Genomic DNA, 27,254 nt, shown 5'->3' with positions numbered 1-27,254 from the left:
ATACATGTATGTTTTGGTGGCTTGTGCTCTTGCAAGTGCCAGTGAAACATGTTGCATGGGGCTACTAGTGTTGCAGTAGAACCACTGATTGATTCCTAGATTTTAAACGGGCGAGGGCTCATGTAATACCCACTACTATGTGTGCAGTTCGGAAAAAGGTAGGTAAGTTAAGTGACAAGTACTCTCCATACCCAGCTCCAAATATTGCTGTTGCATCATTATTAAGGGACACATCAGTTCCCCTGTCTTCTAATATGTTATTTTTCCTTTGTAATCTACCTTGTACATAATTACTATCACATTTGCTTTGTCTGCTTTTGTAAGGTGAAGTCCAGGATCTTTCCTTAATTCATGGTATAACTTAACAAATCTTTGAGGTCAACACAATTGTCATCAAAGATTTGTTAAGTTATACCATGAATTAAGGAAAGATCCTGGACTTCACCTTAGGAAAGCAGACAAAGCAAATGTGATAGTAATTATGGATGGGGTAGATTACAGGGGGAAAATAAACATAATATTAGGAGACAGAAACTCACACGTCTCTTAAACTTCCCCGAAATGCTCTGCATAATTACATATAGGCTTTTAACATGCTCTCAAGTATCACCTATTTCTGTATAAACAATGTATCACGTTGAAATAAACTTGTATTTGTACAGATATTAAAACACTAATTCCACTGAAGCTTCTTTCTTGAAGCCTGAGTCCACAAATCTTAAAAATATTTTGTCCAGTTGTGGTGGTGTGTAATGGCCGGGAGAACAGAAATTGCTCCTCCATATCTTCTGGACCTTAATACCATACGTAAACCATGAGTTAACGTACGGTACTAATATCTGTAGACTCACTCGTCCAGCTGGAAACTAAACTCTCCAACACATTTTTATGGTTGCAATCACCTGGTCTTTTATAACACATGGTCTTAATTCATTTACCAGTTGTGTCATTGAACAGATATATCTGTTCAATTGTCTTTTGTAGCTTCATGCCCACAAACTGTCTGCATCATGACGATTGTTGCTGGTTAAACTACTTCCTCTCCAATGTTGCTTCTTTACTCTTGCAATCTTCCAAGCTACCAGGTGTGCAACAAGTGTTGCTTAACAAGTGTTTCTTGTTGCACACAGTCAACAGCTGTATTGCTAAGACCATCTAGTCTGCTGTTTTAGTTTCCTTTCAAAGACACTCATCTTTGTTCACAAGTGCGCTCTGCTTTCCTTTTAAACTAGTTATGTTTGAATACTGTAACTCATTGTTCAATACTTCCTCACAAATAACACATTGTAGTTTACGTCACCTTGAGTGATGAGTCTCAAGCCAACATTAACATATACCTTCTACCAGTACTACTGACTTAACCATATTACGAAGTATAAAGTCTGAGAAGAATACTAGTTATGAAGTAACACCAGTATTAGTAGTAGTAGTAGTAGTAATGGAAGTAGTAGTAGTAATGGAAGTAGTAGTAATGGAAGTAGTAGTAATGGTAGTAATAGTAGTAATAGTAGTAGTAATGGTAGTAGTAGTAGTAATGGTAGTAATAGTTGTAGTAATAGTAGTAATAAAGGTAGTAATAGTAATGGTAGTAATATTAGTAGTAATGGTAGTAATAGTAGTAGTATTGGTAGTAATAGTAGTAGTATTGGTAGTAATAGTTGTAGTAATGGCTTGCTACCAAGTTTTGGGTCATGATCCTTTCAGAGACACCTCCATACAAACCTCACAGGGTTTGGCAAAGCATTTCATTATTAATGATAATATATCTGCAGTCTTGAGACTGTAGCCGCATTTTGTGTCGACAAGATGAATACATATATTGTTTTTGAAGAGATTGCAACCCAATAATGACTAATGTTTTGGTGGTAATAAGGTACTTAAATATTTTTAAGATTATTACTTCATCATGTATTGTGTTCATTAACCATGTGAAGAAATTGTAATATATAAATTGATTAACATTTTTTTTGTGATGGTTGGTGGGATTGGATAATGACCCATTATGGGTTTACTGCTTAGTATTGATTATAATAATGTGACTTCTGTAATTTTGTTTCTTTGAACTAGCACTCACAGGATGAACATGGGATGGACAATAAACTAGCAGGTTGTCAAAACTAGTTGGTTCTGACAACCTCTTAAAAAGCAGAACTGGAGCATTTCAAGAAAGTCACTAGATAGTTCCTCTTCAGTTTGGTGTCAAAACCGCTGTTGTTAGTGGAAGGTGTGAATTAGTTGAGAACTGTCCTAATTTGCCATTTTTATTGAAAAAAAAAATGGGATGTAGGTGCTTACGTGGTAACGTGTGAACACCAAATCTGATTTGCTTCAAATCTTAATTGCTAATAAAATACTTAAATGCATTAGAAACTTGTGCCACACTTTGCACTAATCTTTTTGCATGCATTGACATCTGGGGGTTGGGGTTAAGTGATATGGGGATACCTTTCTTGGATCATGCAGCAACTGGATGGAGAGGGAGGAGTAGGCTTGTGTGTGCATGTTAGATTGGAGTGAATGGATAAGAGTGGTTTTTATGGCTTGATGTGCTGTTGGATTGGGAGCAAGGTAATATTTATGAAGGGATTCAGGGAAACCAGCTAGCTGGACTTGAACCCTGGAGGTGGGAGGTGCAGTGCTTCCACTCTGAAGGTGGTGTAGAGATGTTGCAGTTTGGGGGGTCATTTGAATTGATATGTTACCTGGAAGTTAACTGGAGGGTGTTTGAGGGGTCAGTGCCCTTGGGGCCAGGTCCCAGATGAGGCATCCCTGTAGATAGCCTGCCCCTCAAGGAAGGTTCCTTGATGTTGGTGAGGGGCTCTTGATTTAGGGAATTGGATCTGTGCTCCAGTTCCCCGAATTAAGCCTGAATGCCTTCCACATCCCCTCCCCTAGGCGCTGTATAATCCTCCGGGTTTAGCGCTTCCCTCTTGATTATAATAATAATAATGTAGATAGCCTGATCAACCAGGCTGTCAATGTTAGGTGCACATTGTCCAACTTACCAGTTTGCACACAGCCCAGCTGATGAGAAATTGACATGAGGGACTTATCAGGTTCCCTCATAAGGACATCTTAGGGTCTCATGGTAATTCCCTTTATATGTGAAGGGAGGGTATTGAAAAATCTTGGCCCCTTGTTGAGTTATCTTTTAGTGTACTCAATACAGCTTTTCTTTTCATTAGGGATACTATATTTTCCACCAGCTGCCATGCCTCTTAATTTCATAGGAAGTGATTTGTGTGTGTATGCAAATTTGGGACAAGTCCATCTAGAATTTTCAAGGTGTGAATTTATAATGTATTTCTCACCTGCATTCCTTGGAGTGCAGATAGAGGGACTTCAAGCATTTGCAATAATTTAGTTGCTTTACTGAATTTATGCAAGCAGTGAAGGTCCTCTGTACATTCTGTTAGAGTACATGTCTGCACACGCCTGGTAAGATGGCTGTTCAGATGAGTGGTGGTGATTTTTTTTTTTGTATGTCACCGTGCCTCAGTGGGAGATGGCCAGTATTAAAAACTGCATATGTATTATATATACTGTATATAAAGTAACATTTTGTTCATCTTACAGTACCTGGTGTGGCAGCTGATGTGGGTGGGATGGAATGTATTCGTCATCTGTTTTTATTTGAACATTGGCATTCTTGATAACAGTAAAGACTGGCTCAACTTTGGAACTGGCAGTGCTTCTTGGTGGGAGGTTAGTAATGACATTGTTTATGCTTAGTAAACATTACTATAATGTTGATGTTTGTTGGTAGTTTTCTTAAAGTATCATGTTTCAAATTAGTTGATGTGATGCAAATGTTTTAATTTAGTTGTCTTAAATAAACTTAGCATAGCTAAGAATACAAGAAACTGTTTTTAAGATTGAAAACCAGTTGTTTCATTAAGGTAATTCTCTGCAGGTGAATGGATTTGGATGTCAAGCAGTGTATACCACTAATCTTACAAATTTAGATCCTCTACGTCCAATGCGACCCTTAGAGGTGAATAATTGTCTTGTTGATTATATCTACGTGGAAACAATTCATGCTGGTATCCAGTGTGCTTTTGCGGTAAGAATACACTTTTTAATGTTATACATTGTAGGGTCATCCTAGGAAAGGGTGGAGGGGGAGGTGCAAGGGGCTTGGACATACAGCAGGCATGTGTGAGCATGTTAAATAGGAGTGAATGGGAATGAATGATTTTTGGGGCTTGATGAGCTGTTGGAGCATGAGTAGGGTAATATTTTGTGATGGGATTCAGGGAACCCAGTTAGCCAGACTTGAGTCCAGGAGATGGGAACTACAATGCCTACATTTTGAAGGAGGGGTTTGGGATATTTGCAGTTTGGAGTGACATCTAAACTGTCATATCTGAGCATCTCTACCAAGAAAGTAATTATGTGTGAATGATGGTGAAAGTGTTTCTTTCTTTTTGGGTCACCTTGCCTCAGTGGGAGATGGCTGACATGTTAAAAAAAAAAAAATTGTGTTTAATGTGCTCTGTATACTGCTTTTATATAAATGGTTTAAGAATAATTACCAAATTGCAATATGTATAACATAATGGAGGGCCCATAGTGGATGGTGCAGCATAAAAATGGTACATGTCGCTCTAAATATTAAATTTGAATTCCATTTTCAATAAGCTACTGTTCAGTAATGTTTAGTATAAAAACTATTTCTATATTGTTCCACTTGATTTTGAGAAACTTTGGATCTTATCATTTTTAATATGACCAGGTGTTCTCTGTTAATGAAGTACTGCATTGTTGTTGGTATTTCAGGTGTTTGGATTGTGTGTGTCCATCTACCTTATAAAGGTCTTCTCAGAGGAAGATGATAGCTGTAAGTAATGATTGTCTATAATCTGTTTTATTGTTAGCCATAAATGCAAGCAATATCATTGGTGTTAAAATCATTCACATGTATATGAAAATTGCAGCTAAGTAATTAGCAAATGGAAAGATATTATCAGGATTTTTTATTAACGCGTAAGATTGTATTGTTGCGTACAGTATTAATTTTGAGTAACTGGCGGAATCTTAATTCTGTTGGTTGCTGACAAAATTTAATGGTCTTGCAGTCGACTTTATAGGCGGGTTTGAGCAGGGAGTGACTGGTAACATGGCTGTTCAGCCCACATATGCAAGGTATTACTGCCCTTCTGGAGTCCCAGTGTCTTTGGGTTGTTCCGAGTTTGATTGGTCTTCCATCCTGCATGGCTGCCACCACCACCATCACCACCACCATCATCATCAACACCATTATTATCATCAGCTCACCTTACCCCTGGCTGGTCCCACACCAGCTTGTTATACACATCAACCTGATTTGTGGGCACTCCAGCCCCGTTGCAGTGCACTCAAGTAATGATGCTCACAAATTGTTTTCAGTAGCTAGTGGATTTGTTGCGTTGCAGTGATTTGTTGAGCTGTAATTATATGCTTGAGCATCCTGGTGATTTTTTTTTTTTTGCTATGGATTAATGATATTTTTAAATTACTTATGATATGGAACTTTTTAAAGAATAGAGATCAGTGTTGCTTTATCATTTTTTTTTTTTAGTAACCTGTGTGGACTCTTTATTACTAATTATGTAGACTATAACCTGTAATGATTATCACTGCAGGGCTTAAACAATTATTTATGAAATTGCTACTTAAACTTTTTCCTGATTAAGCAAAAAATTAAAACTTTTTATGAAAGAAAACAGCATTAGGAAAGTTGATCAAGTTTACTTTATTAGATGGAGGTTGAGAGGGTGAGTAAATTCTACTTGAAATGCAGTACAGTAAGCAGTAGTAATTAAAGTCATGAATAAATATTGCACCTGTGAATTTATTGTATAACATTGTATAAATAGACTGCAGATCATACTCTGTGTACTGGTAATACTAACTACTGTATATTTCATGTAGCTAAATTAAAGTTGAGAAACACACTGTACCTCTAAGTTATTGGCTGTGATTCATCTGCAGTAGGATGATAATCATTACCTTATTTAATAGTACAAATGTATATTAATGTGTGTATTGGCACAACATTTCCTTTTATTAATTGGCTGAATATTTTGTTTTTTACAGGCAATGCTAAGAGTAGACCAACTTCTATATACTCTGTTGAATACAGGTAATATTTTAAGCTGTGTTCTTGGTGTGCCAGGTCAGTTAGCTGTAATGTGTTTTAGACTTGTGTTGTAGTTGGCTAGTGTTGTAGTTGGCTAGTGTTGTAGTTGGCTAGTGCTACAGCATTAACAAACTCTTCTGTGATGTTTTTTTATTATGTGACCTTATTGACAATAATGAATATTCAGGTACAGTGCAGGAATGCTATGGTTCTTAATGTTCCAATATATTGATTGGTCCAAACATTTTTCAGTATAAATAGTGTTTTTCAGTGGGAAATCATCTTTTAAGCAATAATAACCCAAAGGTTACATAATGTGTTATGTAGAACTTGTTGAAGAGTGTTTGCAGGTCATTACCTTGTACTTACTAACCTGAACTTTGGATAAAGACAAATGTAGTATAATGCAAGCCTTTATTGATAATGTTTCACTCACACATTTGGCTTTATCAGGTTACAAACACCTGCCTGGGGAGAGAAGATGTGAATATCCATCATGTTACTGTTTTATACTTCTTGCCATCATAAACACTGTTTACTACTATACTGGGAGTTTTAAAGAATATTTCTACACATTTATTTAAATACAGAAGAATATAGTATAATATTAACTCATTCTTTTCATAATAGTACATTTATCATTTTGATTTTTCAGTTTTCAAGTCTTTTTTTTTTTTTTTTTTTTGTTTTTTTTTTTTTTTTTTTGGACATAGCGAAATATAGTCTTGGTTATCTGCATTTTCAAATCCTCATTAGTTTCCTTTTTCCTAATGCAAAACTAGCATTCAGACTTATATTGACCAGACTGAGAGTCGAAGATCAAAATGAATTTTTTATGAGAGAGCCACAAAATTTGGTTAACACAAGCCTATCCGATGTTATCCTGACGCCAAATGACTTCGAACAGGCGATAAATGACATGCCCATGCACTCTGCCCCAGGGCCAGACTCATGGAACTCCGTGTTCATCAAGAACTGCAAGAAGCCCCTATCACGAGCCTTTTCCATCCTATGGAGAGGGAGCATGGACACGGGGGTCGTCCCACAGTTACTAAAAACAACAGACATAGCCCCACTCCACAAAGGGGGCAGTAAAGCAACAGCAAAGAACTACAGACCGATAGCACTAACATCCCATATCATAAAAATCTTTGAAAGGGTCCTAAGAAGCAAGATCACCACCCATCTACAAACCCATCAGTTACACAACCCAGGGCAACATGGGTTTAGAACAGGTCGCTCCTGTCTGTCTCAACTATTGGATCACTACGACAAGGTCCTAAATGCACTAGAAGATAAAAAGAATGCAGATGTAATATATACAGACTTTGCAAAAGCCTTCGACAAGTGTGACCATGGCATAATAGCGCACAAAATGCGTGCTAAAGGGATAACAGGAAAAGTCGGTCGATGGATCTATAATTTCCTCACTAACAGAACACAGAGAGTAGTCGTCAACAGAGTAAAGTCCGAGGCAGCTACGGTGAAAAGCTCTGTTCCACAAGGCACAGTACTCACTCCCATCTTGTTCCTCATCCTCATATCCGACATAGACAAGGATGTCAGCCACAGCACCGTGTCTTCCTTTGCAGATGACACCCGAATCTGCATGACAGTGTCTTCCATTGCAGACACTGCAAGGCTCCAGGCGGACATCAACCAAATCTTTCAGTGGGCTGCAGAAAACAATATGAAGTTCAACGATGAGAAATTTCAATTACTCAGATATGGTAAACACGAGGAAATTAAATCTTCATCAGAGTACAAAACAAATTCTGGCCACAAAATAGAGCGAAACGCCAACGTCAAAGACCTGGGAGTGATCATGTCGGAGGATCTCACCTTCAAGGACCATAACATTGTATCAATCGCATCTGCTAGAAAAATGACAGGATGGATAATGAGAACCTTCAAAACTAGGGAGGCCAAGCCCATGATGACACTCTTCAGGTCACTTGTTCTGTCTAGGCTGGAATATTGCTGCACACTAACAGCACCTTTCAAGGCAGGTGAAATTGCTGACCTAGAAAATGTACAGAGAACCTTCACGGCGCGCATAACGGAGATAAAACACCTCAATTACTGGGAGCACTTGAGGTTCCTAAAACTGTATTCCCTGGAATGCAGGCGGGAGAGATACATGATTATATACACCTGGAAAATCCTAGAGGGACTAGTACTGAACTTGCACACGAAAATCACTCACTACGAAAGCAAAAGACTTGGCAGACGATGCAACATCCCCCCAATGAAAAGCAGGGGTGTCACTAGCACGTTAAGAGACCATACAATAAGTGTCAGGGGCCCGAGACTGTTCAACTGCCTCCCAGCATACATAAGGGGGATTACCAACAGACCCCTGGCAGTCTTCAAGCTGGCACTGGACAAACACCTAAAGTCGGTTCCTGACCAGCTGGGCTGTGGCTCGTACGTTGGTTTGTGTGCAGCCAGCAGTAACAGCCTGGTTGATCAGGCTCTGATCCACCAGGAGGCCTGGTCACAGACCGGGCCGCGGGGGCGTTGACCCCCGGAACTCTCTCCAGGTAAACTCCAGGTAATACTACTAGTCATTTTGTTACTATCCTTATTCTACCAGTGATCTTCCTATCAGTGTCCTCGACTCCCCAGTCGATAAGTCATTCACTTTTTTATATACATATATCCAGGCTAACAGTCACTTTGTTACTGTATTGCCATGTTCATTTTCCCAGTAGTCTTTTATAGTTGTCGCTGTCAGTCATCCTTCTACTACAGTCACCACCATCAGTCATGCTACTGCTATAGTCACAACCATCAGTCATCCTTCTACTATAGTCACCACCATCAGCCATCCTTCTACTATAGTCACCACCATCAGTCATCTTACTACTATAGTCACCACCATCAGTCATCATCCTAAAATAGTCACCACAGTTCACTCTGTTAATCCTCGCTGCATTATTCACCTAATGGACAAAGGTTGCAGAACAAGTTATGTTGGGACAATGTTTTACTCTGTGTAGAGCTTTATCGAATCATGACTCGGTAAAGCTCTACAGTGCTCATCACGATATTATGCCGCCCCTCCCTCACACATGCACCAAAACACAAACGCATACCATGAAAGATTATAATGTATATATATATATACATTTGCCAACTAGGTAGTAGGTTGATAGACAGCAACCACCCAGGGAGGTACTACCGTCCTGCCAAGTGAGTGTAAAACGAAAGCCTGTAATTGTTTTACGTGATGGTAGGATTGCTGGTGTTTTTTGTCTGTCTCATAAACATGCGAGATTTCAGGTACGTCTTGCTACTTCTACTTGCACTTAGGTCACACTACACATACATGTACAAGTATATGTATACACACACCCCTCTGGGTTTTCTTCTATTTTCTTTCTAGTTCTTGTTCTTGTTTATTTCCTCTTACCTCCATGGAGAAGTTTAACAGAATTCTTCCTCCATAAGCCATGCATGTTGTAAGAGGCGACTGAAATGCCGGGAGCAAGGGGCTAGTAACCCCTTCTCCTGTATATATTACTAAATGTAAAAGGAGAAACTTGTTTTTCCTTTTGGGCCACCCTGCCTCGGTGGGATACGGCCGGTGTGTTGAAAGAAAGATATATATATTTGCCCTAGGTAGTAGGTTGATAGACAGCAACCACCCAGGGAGGTACTACCATCCTGCCAAGTGAGTGTGAAACGAAAGCCTGTAATTGTTTTACATGATGGTAGGATTGCTGGTGTCCATTTTTCTGTCTCATAAACATGCGAGATTTCAGGTACGTCTTGCTACTTCTACTTACACTTAGGTCACACTACACATACATGTACAAGCATATATATATACACACCCCTCTGGGTTTTCTAATATTTTCTTACTAGTTCTTGTTCTTGTTTATTTCCTCTTACCTCCATGGGGAAGTGGAACAGAATTCTTCCTCCGTAAGCCATGCGTGTTGTAAGAGGCGACTAAAATGCCGGGAGCAAGGGGCTAGTAACCTCTTCTCCTGTATATATTACTAAATGTAAAAGGAGAAACTTTCGTTTTTCCTTTTGGGCCACCCCGCCTCGGTGGGATACGGCCGGTGTGTTGAAAGAAAGTAAGTATATATTACCCCGCCTCGGTGGGATATGGCCGGTGCGTTGAAAGAAAGAAGAAATATATATACTATTTGCACACTTACTGAGGTTTTAATACTTGGTGCTGCATCCTTCATGCTTAATCAGGTCCCTCAGCCATGTAGGAGAACTCTCACACAAATTCTTGAGGGTTTGGGGAGGTACATTATTCGATGCCTCATGTAGAGCAGCCTCCAGCCGCAGGATGGAACCAATATCCTTGCCCAGTAAAATTCGTTTCGCTGTTGACCAGAGGTTCTCAATAGGGTTTAGGTCTGGGGAATTGCCTGGCCAGTCATTAAAGAACCTCACTTCACAGTCCTTAAGCCGGTGAACTACACATTTGATGGTATGACACGGTGCACCGTCCTGCATCAAAACCATAGCCCCACACTTGTCAAACGCCTCAGGTAAATTGTCACACAATAACTCCAGAGAATTATACTGGTTCATATACTGGTTTTTGGGAAGCACAATCAGTTCACCAACACCATGGGTACTGAAACACCCCCAAACCGTGAGCAGGTTTGGGTGTTTGGTGGTCCCACAGGTGTAGCATGGGTCTAGTGGGTCACTACCTCTGGGCTGGTACACATGTCCCTCATGGTTACAGATGACGGTGAAGGTTGCTTCATCACTCCAAAATGCTTTAGACCACTGTTGAGGATTCCAGTGAAGATATTTCTTTGCATAATCCAGCCTATGTTTCTTCTGTGGCTTGGAGAGGATCGGTTTCTTAACCTGGCGGTGACTACTGTAGCCCAGTTCTGACACACGTCTGCTGACATTTCTTACAGACACCTCTGAGAGAAGTTGTGGGTTGTTTTCTTTCAATTCTATAGCAGTTATCTTAGGTGTACTCTCTAACTGCTTCTTTAACACAATTAAGGTACGAACAGATGTCTTTTCCGAGGGGCCAGGCTGAGGTTTGGCAGATGGTACCTTGGCACCGCCACCAGTCTTGAAACACTGCACCCAGTTCCTAACTGAACGCTCACCCACCAACATTCTCCACCATTTTTTTCATCTGGTGCCTGGCACTGTGAAGTATTATGATTTGAGCTATAGTTTTAGGTGTTAAAGACTTCCTTTTACCCATAATCAAACATGTATAACCCCAAAACCAAAGGGAACACTGGACAAAAGATGGGGTGGACGAGAGACAAAAGTGCAACAATTCCTCTCACCACAGCAGCCACGTGAGCACTGAGGAGTCACTGTGGAGTGTGACGTCATACTAACAGTTGCTACCCGGCATAATGCACTGACGAAAAAAGACCCCCCTGTATGGTTAGGCCTTTGATTTTTGTTACGGCATTATGCCGGGGCGCTCACCTGACATAATGCCGTGACGAGCACTGTACAAATAGTGAGACATTGCCCAATAAAGCTTCTTCTACAACCTGTATTTTCTTCACCACTGCTGGCAGTATATCTGCATCCATTACTCATCTATGTATATTCAGTCAATTTGTATACTTATAATTTTTGCTCCTTCTATTATCACTTTTTCCTTCATACAAAAGAATCATACTTGCTCTCCATAAATTTTTAGCTGCAGTTCCCTCTCTTCCCTAATATAAAAATGTTGTTCAACAAATGGACAAACCATTCAAATATTCGAGCCATACTTACTTTAAACATTTTAACCAAGGATCTGATAATGGTATACAATACTGAAAAGTTACTAAGAAACACATATGCCACAGCTAGGTATCTTTATTCTGAAATGTTTCACCTACACATTCAGCTTCTTCAGTCAAATACAGAGGCAGCAGAAGCAGTAGAGATGCTCCATAGTCTGGAACATTGTTCCAGACTGTGAAGCAGAACTTTTCTCCAGGCTGAGGGACTGACCACCTCAAAACTACATCTTCAAGGGTGATGGACTGATTACATTGTCTTCACATCTCTACTGCTTCTGCTCCCTCCTCTGTATTTGACTGAAGAAACCTACTGTGTAGGTACGCACGCATGCACAAGGTGATGAAGAAATTCAAAGAAATTATTGCAGTGGAGTATCCCCTCATTTTGTCTTACAAATCAAAATACAGGCAGGCCCTGCTTTACAGTACTTTGCTTTACATCACTTCACTAATGCAGTGGTTTTCAGTTATGCCAATTCTTCATTTATTCAGACTTCCAACAATAAATATGTTCACCACTCTCTATAAGCTAAGGACAAAAATATTTTAAGGTAAGTAATGTGTGTACTGTATATGCATTTTTTAGGTATTGCACTATTTCTCACTTAATATATGATAGTGTAAACATGTTATCAGGCTTTTATATGCATTTGAAAGTGAAAAAAAGGCCACGTTTCACTTTACAGCAGTAGCCTGGAACCTAACCTGCTGTATAAGCGGGGGCCCCCACCTGTACTGTATTTTAGTTTTCCTACATTCTTATGCACACGTGCATTTATTCTGTTCGTCAGAATTATAGTGTTCATAATTTAATTTTTTTTCTTCAACAAACCGGCCGTATCCCACCAAGGCAGGGTGGCTCAAAAAGAAAAACGAAAGTTTTTCTTTTTAATTGAGTAATTTGTACAGGAGAAGGGGTTACTAGCCCCTTGCTCCCGGCATTTTGGTCGCCTCTTACAACACACACTTAAATATTATACAATTTCTTTTATAACCACATTGGCAGTCTCTTACCAAGGCATGGTGACATATCCCCCTAAAACAAGGAAATACATTTATCATCAGTCATTCTATAGCTGTCTTTCCAGAGGTGTGCAGCCATATACAATGGAAAATCTTAAGTTGCATGATCATAGCTCACATTTTCAATATTAAGGAATTGAAATTTGGGTTTTTATTTTTGATAGAAGCACAGCCATTTCCACTAAGAAACATGGGAGCAGAATTTGTTTTTATTGGTGATGCACTTCTCTGTTAATAAGCACCATGGCAGACAGGCTTGATACCTCCCCAATATGCATTAGGCAACTCCGCAGTCTTAGTACTGTGCGAAAGTGTGTGGGCTTGGGGGAGGGTGATCGGGAGGGTATGGGGAATGCGTTGGGGAGGGTGTGGGGAAGGCATGAGGGTGGGTGATGAGGAGGGTGTGGGAGAGGGGATGAGGAGCATGTGGGGAAGGCATGGGGGTAGGTGATAGGGAGTGTGTGGGGGAGGGTGATGGGATGTAAACAAACCAGCCTCTCCTGCAGGTCGGTGTATTTGGACGACATATACTCTATGATTTTAACTTTATGCATATTGCTTAGATTTTCCTCATCTCGTCGGGATATTTATCATGGCTTCCAAAGTGTAGGTGATGCTGGTGAAACAAGGAAGATGATTAAGCAGGGAAACTAGGCCTGTTATAAAAAAATTGGAGGTAATTGAGATGAAGAGCTGTGCATATATCATGGTGACAGCACGAGTGTTTGGTGTTAGAGAATCAACGATTCAGTCAATTCGAAACAATGAGGCAATGCAATGAGTAATCCTCAGTGTGACACAGTGATAAGAATGAAGAATAGGTTTACAGCCAGCCTCTTCACTCACTTCAACATGTTAAGCATCTTCACCTCCACTTGAAGGTAGTAACAATATAATGTAAAGTATTAATGTAACCATACACATATAACCTGCACATAGGAAAGAGAAGCTTATGATGATGTTTTGGTCTGACTTGGACCATTTACAAAGTCAATAACTTGTAAATGATCCAAGTCAAACCAAAACATCATTGTAAACTTCTCTCTCTTACATGCAGGTTCTTTGTGTATTGACCCAGTCATGGTATTGTGCCTTTTTGTTATTTAATGTAACCGTTTTTTTAGCTAATGTACTTTATTTTAACTGTCTGAACCTCACTAAAGTTCAGGCATTTCACAGTATCATCATCGACAATGTTAAGTAAGAAAAACTATTATTTTATATTAAAAATAATGTTGCAGCTCTCTCAAAGGTCTGAAGAATACAGCCCCATTTTTCCCATATGTTTTTTAGTTCATAAGTCGCACAAATGATTAGTAGTGTAGTTTTCAGGACTGTAAACTGTGTGAGTTATGGTCATCCACTGTAATTTGGATTGCCGTTTGAACAGCAATATGCTCACCCATTCTTCAAAGTGCAGGCACTGTACTGCCCATGTTAGGACTTGAGTCCATCCCAAATTATTATTTTTTTTCATTAACACACTGGCCATCTCTCACTGAGGTAGAGTGACCCAAAGAAAAAGAAACAATTTCACCATCATTCATACATAATCATCCTCTTTGCAGAGGTGTACAGATACGACAGTTCAGATGTTACTCCAAACAGCAAATATTCCAAACCCTTCCTTTGCAACACAAGCATTGTACTTCCCACCTCCAGGATTCAAGACCAGCTAACCAGTTTCCCTGAATCCCTTCACAAAATATTACACTGCTCACACTCCAACAGCTCATCAAGTTCCAAAAACCATTCGTCTCCATTCACTTCTATCAAACACACTCACACACACCTGCAGCATGTCCAAGCCCCTTCCACACAACACCTCTGTTACCCCCCCTCCCTCCATCCTTTCCTAGGATGACCCCTACCCCTCCTCCCCTCCACTACAGATTTATACACCCTCCAAGTCAATCTATTATTATTATTATTGATTCTTCTTCTTTCAACAAACCGGCCGTATCCCACCAAAGCAGGGTGGCCCAAAAAGAAAAACAAAAGTTTCTCTTTTTAAATTTAGTAATTTATACAGAAGGGTACTAGCCCCTTGCTCCCGACATTTTAGTAGCCTCGTACAACACATACGGCTTATGGAGGGAGAATTCTGTTCCACTTTCCCATGGAGATAAGAGGAAATAAACAAGAGCAAGAACTAGTAAGAAAACAGAAGAAAACCCAGAGGGGTGTGTATATATATGCTTGTGACCTAAGTGTAAGTAGAAGTACCAAGACGTAGCTGAAATCTTGCATGTTTATGAGACAGAGAAAAGACACCAGCAATCCTACCATCATGTAAATCAAGTACAGGCTTCCATTTTACACTCACTTGGCAGGACGATTATTTATTATTATTAGTGTTTATTATTATTATAAATTATCATTATTATTATTATTGATGTTGATTGTATTTCAACAGCATATTAAACATTAAAAAACTCATCTCCACCTGAATCTACCATGCTCACACACATTTGCTAAATGATCAAGCCTCTTCCACTTAAAACCTTCACCTCTCCTTCCAACCCCAGATTTATACATATATTTATCCTGTTTTATTTATACACTTTTGCCATGTTAATAGTTATGCTAAAAAATATATGCTAAGTAGCAGTTTTTCCTGTATATATTTTTACTGTTAAATTGATTTTTATAAAGTACTACTTTTGACATTCCTTTCTATCTAGAATGTGTGCTTTTTTTAATTGTATCTTTGATTAAATTTACCATACATAAAAACAAAGAAAATGTCTTCATTTTTGTGTTTTCTGATGATTTATTTTTATGCTTTAGTATATGATAAACACTTGGAGCTTAACCTGAAAGGATTATTTAATTTTATCTTTGCAGCCCTCAACGCGAGGGTAGCGAGTCTCCAGATTTAGGTCTTGATAGCCCCTACCAACAGCCCATGACACCTCGGCGAGTGAAGCGTCAGAGTCGGCACCGAGCTTCTGGTCGTTCACAGACTCGTAGTACTCAGGGACGGTCATCACAACGATCCAGAAGACATCAATACCTTAATCCTGTCAACAGACTTATGGAAAAGGCAAATGAGTCATCAACTAGTACTGACTCTTACCATCCTACCAGCGGAAATAGACCTCCAAATGGAAGTCGACAAGGACACACTAATCCCATGTATGTCCACTCCCGACCTAACTCAACATATTCTATGAATAGCTCTCCCCCTGGGCATGACCCTATAGAGCGACCTCCCTCTGTTCATTCTTCATATTCTAACTACCATGGCCAGCGGCCATCGATTAACCCAAACCCCTTTGGCCGAGCACCTATCCAGGCCATCACTGCAGGTATGATGGGTGGAACTCATCAACGACGGTCAATGATGCACACTAATGGTCATACAAATACTCATATTCCTGTAGGGCCAACAAGCACTATAGGGTCTGTCCGTAGTTCTGTGTACAGCAGTAGTGGCACTTTAAAGGCTGAGAGGGAGCGACCACCACCATATATGTTTGGTGTAAATTCTGAAACAGTTATATGACAAGATAAGGAAGAACATCAGTGAATCAAGTAAGCTGTCTGCTGTGAAACACTTCTCTTAGGTAATAGCTTAACTCGTGTCCTTGGCCCAGATTTTAAACAAAACTTGCATAATAACTAGAGATTTGCAGTTTACTTTTTACCTCTTTCATCACAGTACTGCATTTTGAAGTGGCTGCAGTCTCTAATCTGTTATTAATTCAAGATTTACAAATTTGGGTCTTTGTCTGTGATCTTCCAAAGATTTTTGTGTACTTTAAATACAGTCTTGTATTTTTTATCTAACATTTGCTCACCTGCATATCTTATAAATTTTAATTTGTGATCATGTTGCACAAATATTTTATTATTTCACAGAAGATAACCAAATGCCTTTAATAATTAGGACAGTGTTTGTTTAGTGTATGTAGTTGTAATTGTTAAATAACTTAGTATTCAGCAGCCACTGCCGTTCTTGTCACTGCCTACTATACAAGACAAGTATTTTGTACTAAATACACTTAATTATTTATAGATATTTTTAAGCATGTTTGATTTTAATCAAGCTCATATAGGCAAAATATTGGCAAAATTTTAATGGGAGATGATGCAGTAATCATGTTTATTGCCACAGTTAATAATTCCTGCCAGACTTAAGCCTTAAAGATGCTTTACCTTGTTGCATCAGCATTTGAAGCCAAATTCTTCACTAGATAGACTAAGATTATTTTAGTGTGTAATTAAAGCACATACTGTTTATACTTAAAACTGCTCATTTGTCTTGAATAATCTGAGAGTTATTGAAGAATGTTAGTAGTAGTTGGTTGTTGCTTTGATTTTCATTGTTGTAAGAGTAAATGTTTCATTGTTCATTGTAATTATCATTCACATTAGTATGCTAGATGCACAATGATTTAATTTAAGCTGAAGATATACCACCCATACTTAACAAAGATACTTAACCAAGAATATACACATTATGAATAGTGTAAGTCCAGCAGTTTTAAACTTACTGAGTAGAGATAATCAAAATTATTGTGCTTGTGTTCTTAGGATAAATGTGTACATTTTTCTGGGAAGATTAGAGTATATCCAGTAAATATTTGAGATTTTGATGGTCATTGCTATTATGATACAAAAGATTGTAATGGTTGGCTTAAATAATTATCAAATTAAATAATTATTCAATGTGATAAGTTTGTAAATTATAGGTAGTAGGTTGGTAGACAGCAACCACCCAGGGAGGTACTACCATCCTGCCTCGTGAGTGTAAAACGGAAGCCTGTGATTGTTTTACACGATGGTAGGATTGCTGGTGTCTTTTTTTTTCTGTCTTATACACATGCAAGATTTCAGGTATGTCTTGCTACTTCTACTTACACTTAGGTCACACTACACATACATGTACAAGCATATATATCCACACCCCTCCTGGTTTTCTTCTATTTTCTTTCTAGTTCTTGCTCTTGTTTATTTCCCCTTACCTCCATGGGGAATTGGAACAGAATTCTTCCTCCGTAAGCCATGCGTGTTGTAAGAGGCGACTAAAATGCCGGGAGCAAGGGGCTAGTAACCCTTTCTCCTGTATATATATTACTAAATGTAAAAGGAGAAACTTTCGTTTTTACTTTTGGGCCACCCCGCCTCGGTGGGATATGGCCGGTGTGTTGAAAGAAGAAAGAAATTTGTAAATGTATGTTTAGGTTACGAGTCTACAATGTAAACATCTTGGAACTTATTCTAATCCTCTTGGCTATATTCACAATCTTTTATTCTTGATAATCTTGTCAGGGAAATTCTTCTTTCAACAAACCAGCCTTATCCCACCGAGACAGGGCAGCCCAAAAAGAAAAACAAGTTTCTCTTCATAACTTTAGTAATGTATACAGGAGAAGGGGTTACTAGCTTCTTGCTTCCGGCATTTTAGTCACCTCTTACAACACTCATGGCTTACGGAGGAAGAATTCTGTTCCACTCACCCATGGAGTCAGGGAAATTCTTTTCACATACAGTATTCCCACATTTTGATGCAAATGACATTTAAAATTGACTTTAATACTATTAATTTTACCTCACTGGTCATCTACCAAGGCAGGGGACTCAAACAAGGAAACACATTCACCATCATTCATCCAGTCACTGTCTTGCCAGAAGTGTGCTGATATCCCAATTCAGATAAACTTTATAAAAATGCATTTTATGTTGTAATTGGGCAGTATAACTGCCTGGTGCCATAATTGAAAGGAAAGTTGTCTTCCCACATAAATGGAGCAGGAACAAATATATAAGTCTGAACCAAATATGCTGATAATTTTTTCTCTTCCCAGCTGATGTGTCCTCAGTTTTGTCTCAATTTACAGTTGTTCAGTTTTTTTTGACCAGTTTTTAAAAAAAAATTATTTGAAAGGATTAAATTATTTACAATGTTGAAAAGCACTCTTAATATACTGTACATGGTGTTGCTACAATATTTGAGTACCTTTATCTGTGGGAGTTTATGCTGTAGACCAAATTATATTTAACCAAACTCATTATTTCTTAATACACTTTATATAAACAGTATTTTCATAGACTGACTTTATACAGTTCATAACATTTTCCTTAAAGCAATAACATAAAACTTGAAAAAAAAAAGACTATTTTGAGACATTAACAAAATTAACAGCCTCCCTTACCCTTAGTTTAAAAATCTGATCCTAGGAAACGAGTACAACATTACTTTCTCAAACACTAAGTTTTAGAGTTTTTTCCTCTTGTTTTTGCTCCATTGTACTGAAATGACTCCTAAACATTTCTCTAATTGCAAAATATTAGTAGATAAAAATGATTGAAAGTAATTTTTTAATTAAATAAATTATCCAGAACATTCCCTATCTTAAGGGAATTTGTGTAATGATTTTTTTTAATTCATCACAAGCACACCGTCACCCCCTCACATGTATCATTTATAAACAAATAACTTGTTACCTCTCTTCTGTCTCCACTAGTATATGGCACCTTCCTACACTATTCTTCACAATCACCTCTGCTCTTCACTGTGCTACACTAACTCTACCACAACCCCTCACAGCCACTCATCAAGATGGAGGAAGGCAGGAAAGATTAGGCAGATGGAGGAAGGTAGATAAGATTAGGCAGATGGAGGGAGGTAGGGAAGATTAGGCAGATGGAGGGAGGTAGGGAAGATTAGGCAGTTGGAGGGAGGCATTTGTATTTAACCCTTAAACTGTCAAAACATAGATCTATGTTTGCACCGCTGGCGCTCCGAACGTAAATCTACTTTTTTTTTTTATATTTGAAAGCCTGTAAAATGAAACTTAGATCTATGTTCGGAGCGCTAGCTGTGCAAACATTGATCTACGTTCGGAGCACTAGCTGTGCAAACGTAGATCTATGTTCGGAGTGCTAGCAGTGCAAACATAGATCTACGTTTGGAAATTTAAAAGTTTTTTCCTTTGTTGGTTGTAATCCTGTATCAGTGGCAAAAATTTTGTTCAGATAATTTATGGTAGATAATGGTGATTGAGTAAACCTGCTCTCTTCACTACAAAACTTGTGTCATTCACTTGTTGCCCTTCACTTGCAGGAGCCACCTGGACTCTGCTGTAGTATTTGTAATTAATTCAAAATACAGCATATCACTTTCTACCTCTCATGGGTTTGGCATTTCTATTGTTTCATTAAAAATTAGTGACTGACTGTAAGTGTGAAAGACAATAGAATGTTGCTGCCTTTCCATACTTTTTGGAATACTGGAATTTCCTCCGGACTGCTGTCTCATGTAGTGAGGATCTTGAAGGATTTTGATACAAGGAATTGAAGCTACTCTTCCTTTCCTTAGACTAAATCTAATTCTCTCTCATTCTACAGTCACTGTATGACCCATACATATGTAACAGTTTTCCATGAATGCAGTGATAATATTGTTCTTGCATTCTTGTGTATACACAAGACGAAAGGGAAAAGTCCAACAATCTTGCCTGAGTGCACTGCGTTTAACATGCATGTGTTGCACTTAATTTTTATTTTTATGCACACTGGTCATTTTCCACCAAGGTAAAATGATCCAGAAAACAAGAAACACAGTTACCATCACTCACACCATCACTGTCTTGCAATAGGCGTGCCGATTATGCACTTAAAAACTGCAAATATCCCCACCCCTCCTTCAGAGTGCTGGCACTGTACTTCCCACCTTCAGGACTCAAGTCTGGCTACTCATATGATACAGTATTACCTTCATGGATGGTTGTAGTGTGTCAGACTGTTACCTATTGCATGAGATTTTGGAGAATGTCTAGCAGGAATTGTTGTAATGATTGCCAGATGTAAGCAACGTAGCCAGAGCAAACACTAGTTGTAGAGTGAACCAGAACTTGTAACTATAATGCAATACCTGTGTAAGCTGGAAGACAGGTGCACTTGAAGGTTGTTGAACTTGTTTCAGCATTAAACACTTTTTAAGCCTTGCCGTAAGTAAGTAAATGAGAGAGAGAGACGCTGGTGGCTCTGGTGTACATAGTTGGCGAGTCTGGTCGATATAACTAGTGGCAGCTAATTTGAAAAGAATGTACAGAAATCATTAAATGAAATTCAATGCTGCTCTTGTAAGTATGTCATGAACAGCACCATAGAAACTGTACAAGAAATTATATTGTCTACTAAACTTGAGTTACGGTTACATTCAAATAAGTAGACATCCAGTTAAAGTTTACCTGCCAGGTAAAACATATAAGCAAGTGTGTGTCCTACAACTTGTGTTACTGATATATGCTGCAGTAAGCAGTTGGGGTATTAATTTTGTTTTCTGTATAAATCACCAGTGAAAATTATGTGTCTTTGATTTCAATCATTTCTCTGTAATCAAATTAGCTCTTAAGTTTTCAGGACAAAAATTTAAGGTTTCTGGAAATGCATTTCAGATGCAAAACATTATTAGGTTCATTCTGAGTACAGTCAACCCTTGCTTAATAAACTAGATAGGAACCAGACAAAATGTTTGTGAAAAATATATTTTGCCAATAATATTTCTCCCATAGAGACCCATGTTATAATTGGAGATGCAGACTGGGACAATAATAAGCTGTATCTAATTCATATTACCTTTTTAATGATGAAATTAAAAAAAAATGTACTTACCATAGTTGGGTCCATTGTTGGACATATGTACAGTACAGTGGTATTCCTTGAAGCCAGCATCAGTACATTGGTGGAGAGAGGGATGGAGGGAGGGATGGTGGGAGGGATGGTGGGAGGGTTCGGTGGGAGGGAGTTAGATAAGAGGGTGGGATGGTTGTGTAGTACTTTAGTCTAGGTCAGACAAACAATGACACACACAGTCTTATGCCTTTCACGTGGTTTCTCGTGAATTCTAAAGAGTCCAAACAATAACTGCTGAAAAGAGTCTGCTATTCTTGGTAAGTAGGCCACCATGGTAACTAGCAGTCACCATGGTAGCTAGTGGCCACCATGGTAGCTAGTGGCCTTCATGGTAGCTAGTGGCCACCATGGTAAATAATGCCACCATGCTAGCTAGCAGCCACCATGGTAGCTAGTGACTGCCACAATAGCTAGCAGCCACCATGGTAACTAGTGACTGCCACAATAGCTAGCAGCCACTATGGTAGCTAGTGACTGCCACAATAGCAGCTAGTGACTGCCACAATAGCTAGCAGCCACCATGGTAGCTGACTGGCCACATACTACTCGTGTGTGTTCATTTCTTCTTGATGACTGCATGGCATAAGGTCTATATGAGCTAGGATATGGTTGTTAAGCAGAGGAATTTGGAGTTTCTTCGATGGTTATTTGAAATTACGTTGTGCAGGTGTTCCTTAAGTGGGGTCAACCACACTTTATTCCTTACATTAACATATGTTTGTTTAAAAATAAGGAACCTTCAAAATTTACGATAAATTTAATTAGTAGCAAACTGAGCATTATATGAGAAAATTTATATATTTTTCCTAACATTTATTGTACAGATGTTAAGATTTCACTGTTCTCCAAGCTGGTTTATTGTTCACATGTATTTACTATACCTTTTATTTCCTTCATCAAAGTAACTGGTGAAGGATAAGATTATAATGTATACATTTATACAAGGAAACTGCCAATTAAAATAAAAAATCTCTGGTGCAGTAGTAAAAAAATTGATCACTTCGATAAAGGCTGTGGCCGAGGGCCCTACTTGAAGTATAACCCCGGAGTTGTGGGAAATGTGCTTATATATGTAAGAGCACCATGTATATTATTACTAAATATGCACATACAGTCAGTTTGAATGCAGTTGGTTTACATTTTTTTGTAATGTGATTGAGAATACAGCCTCTCCTCACTTAATAACAGAGTCCTGTTCCGAAGACAATGTCGATAAATTAATTCGTTGCTAAGTGAGGAGCATACTATAATGGCAGTGGGTTTGTGTCAACATTTCTGGTATATTTTTAAATGTTTATAAAGTAGTGTACTGTATATTGTAATAAACAGAATAGAGGAAATCAGCTCTAATATACATTATTTAGGCATGCATACTGGTCAGAGAGCCCGTCATAAGTCGGAGGCTTTGGTAAATGAGTACATCGCTAAGTGAGGAGAGGCTGTATTATAAATACATATTAGGTTTAGCACATTTTTTGTGAATAGTGTGTTCAACTGAGGTTTATATGTTAAAATTATTGACATTGTTGAGACATTTCTGCTTAGACTTTGTAATTGAGTTCTTTGAAATGGTTTATCTTAATAGTGTCTATAGATGAATTATACCAATTTTCATTGTAATCATGTTTTGTAACTTCTCAAGTTTGGTGTACAAGTTAAATTCTGATAATAAATTATATTTTTAAATTATAATACTGTATTCTGTGAGCAGTCTGTGTACTTAACTTGAAATTTTATTCTGGGCTATTGATTTTTTTTTTTACCCTTGTGCTGTATATTAATACCTTGGTGTAAATATTTATATAAGAGTACAGTATTTGTAAAATCCTGTTATATTCATACAACGTGTATGTATGGTTTGTGATGTTTGGTTTTCGATTGATTATGCCAAATGTTTTATGATCTCAAATGTCCTGAAAAGTAAATGAGGATATATTCAGGTTTACCCGATATTGAAGTGTCGCTTCTAGATACTGTTTACTTATGCACACGTTTTTGTAAAATGTAAATATGATGTATAATATGTACAGTTGTATATTTTTTGTGTACATATAACTTCATAGGCTAATGAAAATAAATCAAAATTATTACTTTGTTTTTATTAACAATATTCCTAAATTGTTAGATGCAGTAATTTGTTGTCTTATTTCTGTTTTATTGTAATGCATTAATTGTGCTAACTCCATTTGTTGTAGCAAGCAGTGGACAAGAAGTCTTCATTCCCTGGAGTGTTCATCATGATGGACTCTGGCTGCTACACACTTGTTATCTGGATCCACCAGGTTATCAGTGCAGTATGCTAGACTGTTGGCACCTTCAGCTCAGGCTGCAGTAGTGTGTGTGTTCTGCAAGGGGTTTTACTCACTGAGGGATACAATATAGCAGTTTCTGCTGGTTCCTGTTGCCATGGTGGTGGAGGAGTGTACAGCACTCCACTGCTGGCAGGTCAGTTCCTTTATCCAGCAGTTGTTGTGTAGGTAGTTAGTTTCTTAGCTGAATTGACTATGGTTCTCAGTCAGGCATTGTCAGTGGAGAGAACTTGTCTCTTGACTGAGAACCAAGGAGAGTTCTCTTTGCCAGAGAGCTGCTTTTTAAGTTGAAGATTCTGGCAACTGTATAGGCATTTATACATTCAACTCTTCTCCTGAGAACAGCGATTGAACTTCTAGCCTGAGAAGGGTTGGTCCAGTCCACTGGGGTGCTCTAAGCATAATTCATATTTTCTTATTCCTTAATACCCCTATTTGCTCCTTGTTTGTGAAAGACATGTGAATCAATGCTGGTGCACTATAGTCAGGTAATAATATTAACACCTCATTGCTAGTACCAGTTAGAATAATAATAATGAAAACTGCATTAATAATTAAAATTGATTTCAGTTTAATTTCTTTTATTACACTGGCCATCTCCCACTGAGCAAGGGGGACCTGAAAAAGAAATACTTTCACCATCATTCACTCTGTCACTGCCTTGACAGAGGTGTGCCAATATTACAGTTTAGATGTCTCTCCAAGCCAAATATCTCCACCCCTCCTTCTGAGTGCTGGCATTGTACTTCCCACTTCCAGGACTCAGTCTAGCTAACCAGTTTTCCCTGAATCCCTTCACAAAATGTAACCTTGTTCATGCTCCAACAGGTCATCAAGTCCCAAAAACCATTTCCTTCCATTCTTATCTAACATGCTCAGACATGCCTGTGGATGTCCAAGCTCCTCACACACAATACCGCCTTTACTTCCCCCTTCCTTCAACCTTTAGTAGGACGACCCCTACCCCACCTTCCCTCATACAAATCATCCTATTTGCTCCATTGTTGCGAATAAGAAACTTTTTAAAGAACTTCAGAATGTGGCCTGTTACCATTTATTTCTTATGCAACAAGATTTTTGGATCCGAGTTATTTAAAGGTATTTTAGAGTCTAGGGGAAATAATTTCAACTGGGAAACTCCATAGAATAATATTCAAATTTATTAAAGTATTTAAATACAATACTTTATCTTCTCTTTGTAGTTAATGTAACTTAATACTTTGTGAAATAAATTTACCATATACATTTAGTTCAAAATCATGGAAATGTCACATTAATAAGGAAGTTTAATTATTCTTCCTGTAATTAAGTCTTCATTAACATTTACGTCTTTGTCTTAACAAGACTGTAAACTCAAAATACAAAAGGTACAAGATTTAACAAGACCTTTGAATCTGGCTGTAAAGTATCTCTATGGATTACTGAACTGACCAAGAATATAAATATCAAAAGAATCTTTCAAAGCAATGAGGAACAAACTGAGTCAGCTTTAGAGTCCAATTCTCAAAACCATTCAAACTGTACACCGTAAGAGCCAATATACGATCAGTTGTCAGGGCTAGAGCAGGGAGCAGACTGACTACTTGCCAGTCTGTTGACGTGTCGTCAGGTTGGATCAGCTGAGCCACGTCAGCCAGCCGGACATAAACAACTGAACAATTCACCAGATGGTTCTGAGACTTAAACTCTATATACACAAGAAATCCTACCTAACAATAATAATAAAATAATAGTGATAATAATAACAAAATAGTGATAATAACAAAATAGTGATAATACCATGGTATTTTTCATATATTAACAGATAATAATATAACGTCGAAAGTCTCTATTTTAGCTATAAACGGGGACTTTCGTGCTATAATATTAAGTGATGAACATATTCTCTTACAATAGTTAAATAACACAGGATGACCAATTTTGAAGATATAACACCATCCTCTCTAAATGTCCAAACCACCTCAATAACCCCTTCTAACCCTTCTGGATAATACCTTTAGTAACTCCACACTTTCTCATCTCCACACTACAAATTCTCTATAACGTTCACACCACACATTGCCCTCAGACACGACATCTCCACTGCCTCCAGCCTCATCCTTGCTGTAACATTCACAACCCATGCTTCACACCCAGTTCAATATATGTGCCAGTAAATATAGTACAGTAAAATAAGTTAAAATCCCATAGAATGTAGAGCATTGTGGGCAAACTTAGAGCAGGACTAAGACAAGTCTGGTACAAGGTGTTGACATGCAGTTAATTTAATAGATAATATAGAGATTACAAAATTATTCCCTAATAATTAAAAATAATTGATAAATTGGAAAATGATAATTGATAATTTATGAAATCATAAGATCAGTTTACAGTTACATAGTTCAATAATTATATTAAATTACAGTTTAGTATGTAGCAGTTTAGTGTTGCAGCAGTTTAGTATTGTTGTAGGTTAGAGTTTTAGTTTAGTATTGTTGTAGTTTAGAGTTTTAGTTTAGTATTGTTGTAGTTTAGTATTGTTGTAGTTTATTGTTGTTGTAGTTCAGTATTGTTGTAGTTTATTGTTGTTGTACTTTAGTATTGTTGTAGTTCAGTATTGTTGTAGTTTATTGTTGTTGTAGTTTAGTATTGTAGCTGTTTAGTATTGTTGTAGTTTAGTATTTTAGCAGTTTAGAGTTTTAGTTTAGTATTGTTGTAGTTTATTGTTGTTGTAGTTTAGTATTGTAGCTGTTTAGTATTGTAGTTTAGTATTGTTGTAGTTTAGTATTGTTGTAGCTGTTTAGTATTGTTGTAGCTGTTTAGTATTGTTGTAGCTGTTTAGTATTGTTGTAGTTTAGTATTGTTGTAGCTGTTTAGTATTGTTGTAGTTTAGTATTGTTGTAGCTGTTTAGTATTGTAGTTTTAGTATTGTTGTGGTTTAGTATTGTTGTAGTTTAGTATTGTTGTAGTTTAGTATTGTTGTAGCTGTTTAGTATTGTTGTAGTTTAGTATTGTTGTAGCTGTTTAGTATTGTAGTTTTAGTATTGTTGTGGTTTAGTATTGTTGTAGTTTAGTATTGTTGTAGTTTAGTATTGTTGTAGCTGTTTAGTATTGTTGTAGTTTAGTATTGTTGTAGCTGTTTAGTATTGTTGTAGTTTAGTATTGTTGTAGCTGTTTAGTATTGTTGTAGCTGTTTAGTATTGTTGTAGTTTAGTATTGTTGTAGCTGTTTAGTATTGTTGTAGTTTAGTATTGTTGTAGCTGTTTAGTATTGTTGTAGCTGTTTAGTATTGTTGTAGTTTAGTATTGTTGTAGCTGTTTAATATTGTTGTAGTTTAGTATTGTTGTAGCTGTTTAGTATTGTTGTAGTTTAGTATTGTTGTAGTTTAGTATTGTTGTAGTTTAGTATTGTTGTAGTTTAGTA

General features: G+C 37.8%; 1 protein-coding gene across 2 annotated transcripts in view; it reads left to right on the top strand.

The window, feature by feature from the left end:
• The window catches only part of NKAIN (Sodium/potassium-transporting ATPase subunit beta-1-interacting protein), a 255,084-nt gene extending 231,451 nt beyond the window's left edge, over nt 1-23,633 (top strand). For both annotated transcript variants that reach the window (XM_053779389.2, XM_070089580.1), the window contains exons 3-7: nt 3,577-3,705; nt 3,914-4,063; nt 4,780-4,840; nt 6,079-6,124; nt 15,745-23,633. In XM_053779389.2, the coding sequence (XP_053635364.1) occupies nt 3,577-3,705; nt 3,914-4,063; nt 4,780-4,840; nt 6,079-6,124; nt 15,745-16,405 (1,047 nt within the window). In that variant the 3' untranslated portion in view covers nt 16,406-23,633. The remainder of the gene's footprint in view (nt 1-3,576; nt 3,706-3,913; nt 4,064-4,779; nt 4,841-6,078; nt 6,125-15,744) is intronic.
• The last annotated feature ends 3,621 nt before the right edge of the window (nt 23,634-27,254 follow it).

Source organism: Cherax quadricarinatus, chromosome 29 (assembly GCF_038502225.1).
Source record: "Cherax quadricarinatus isolate ZL_2023a chromosome 29, ASM3850222v1, whole genome shotgun sequence".
In the NCBI taxonomy this organism is placed as follows: Eukaryota; Metazoa; Arthropoda; class Malacostraca; order Decapoda; family Parastacidae; genus Cherax; species Cherax quadricarinatus.
This window is presented reverse-complemented; position numbering and strand designations above follow the sequence as displayed.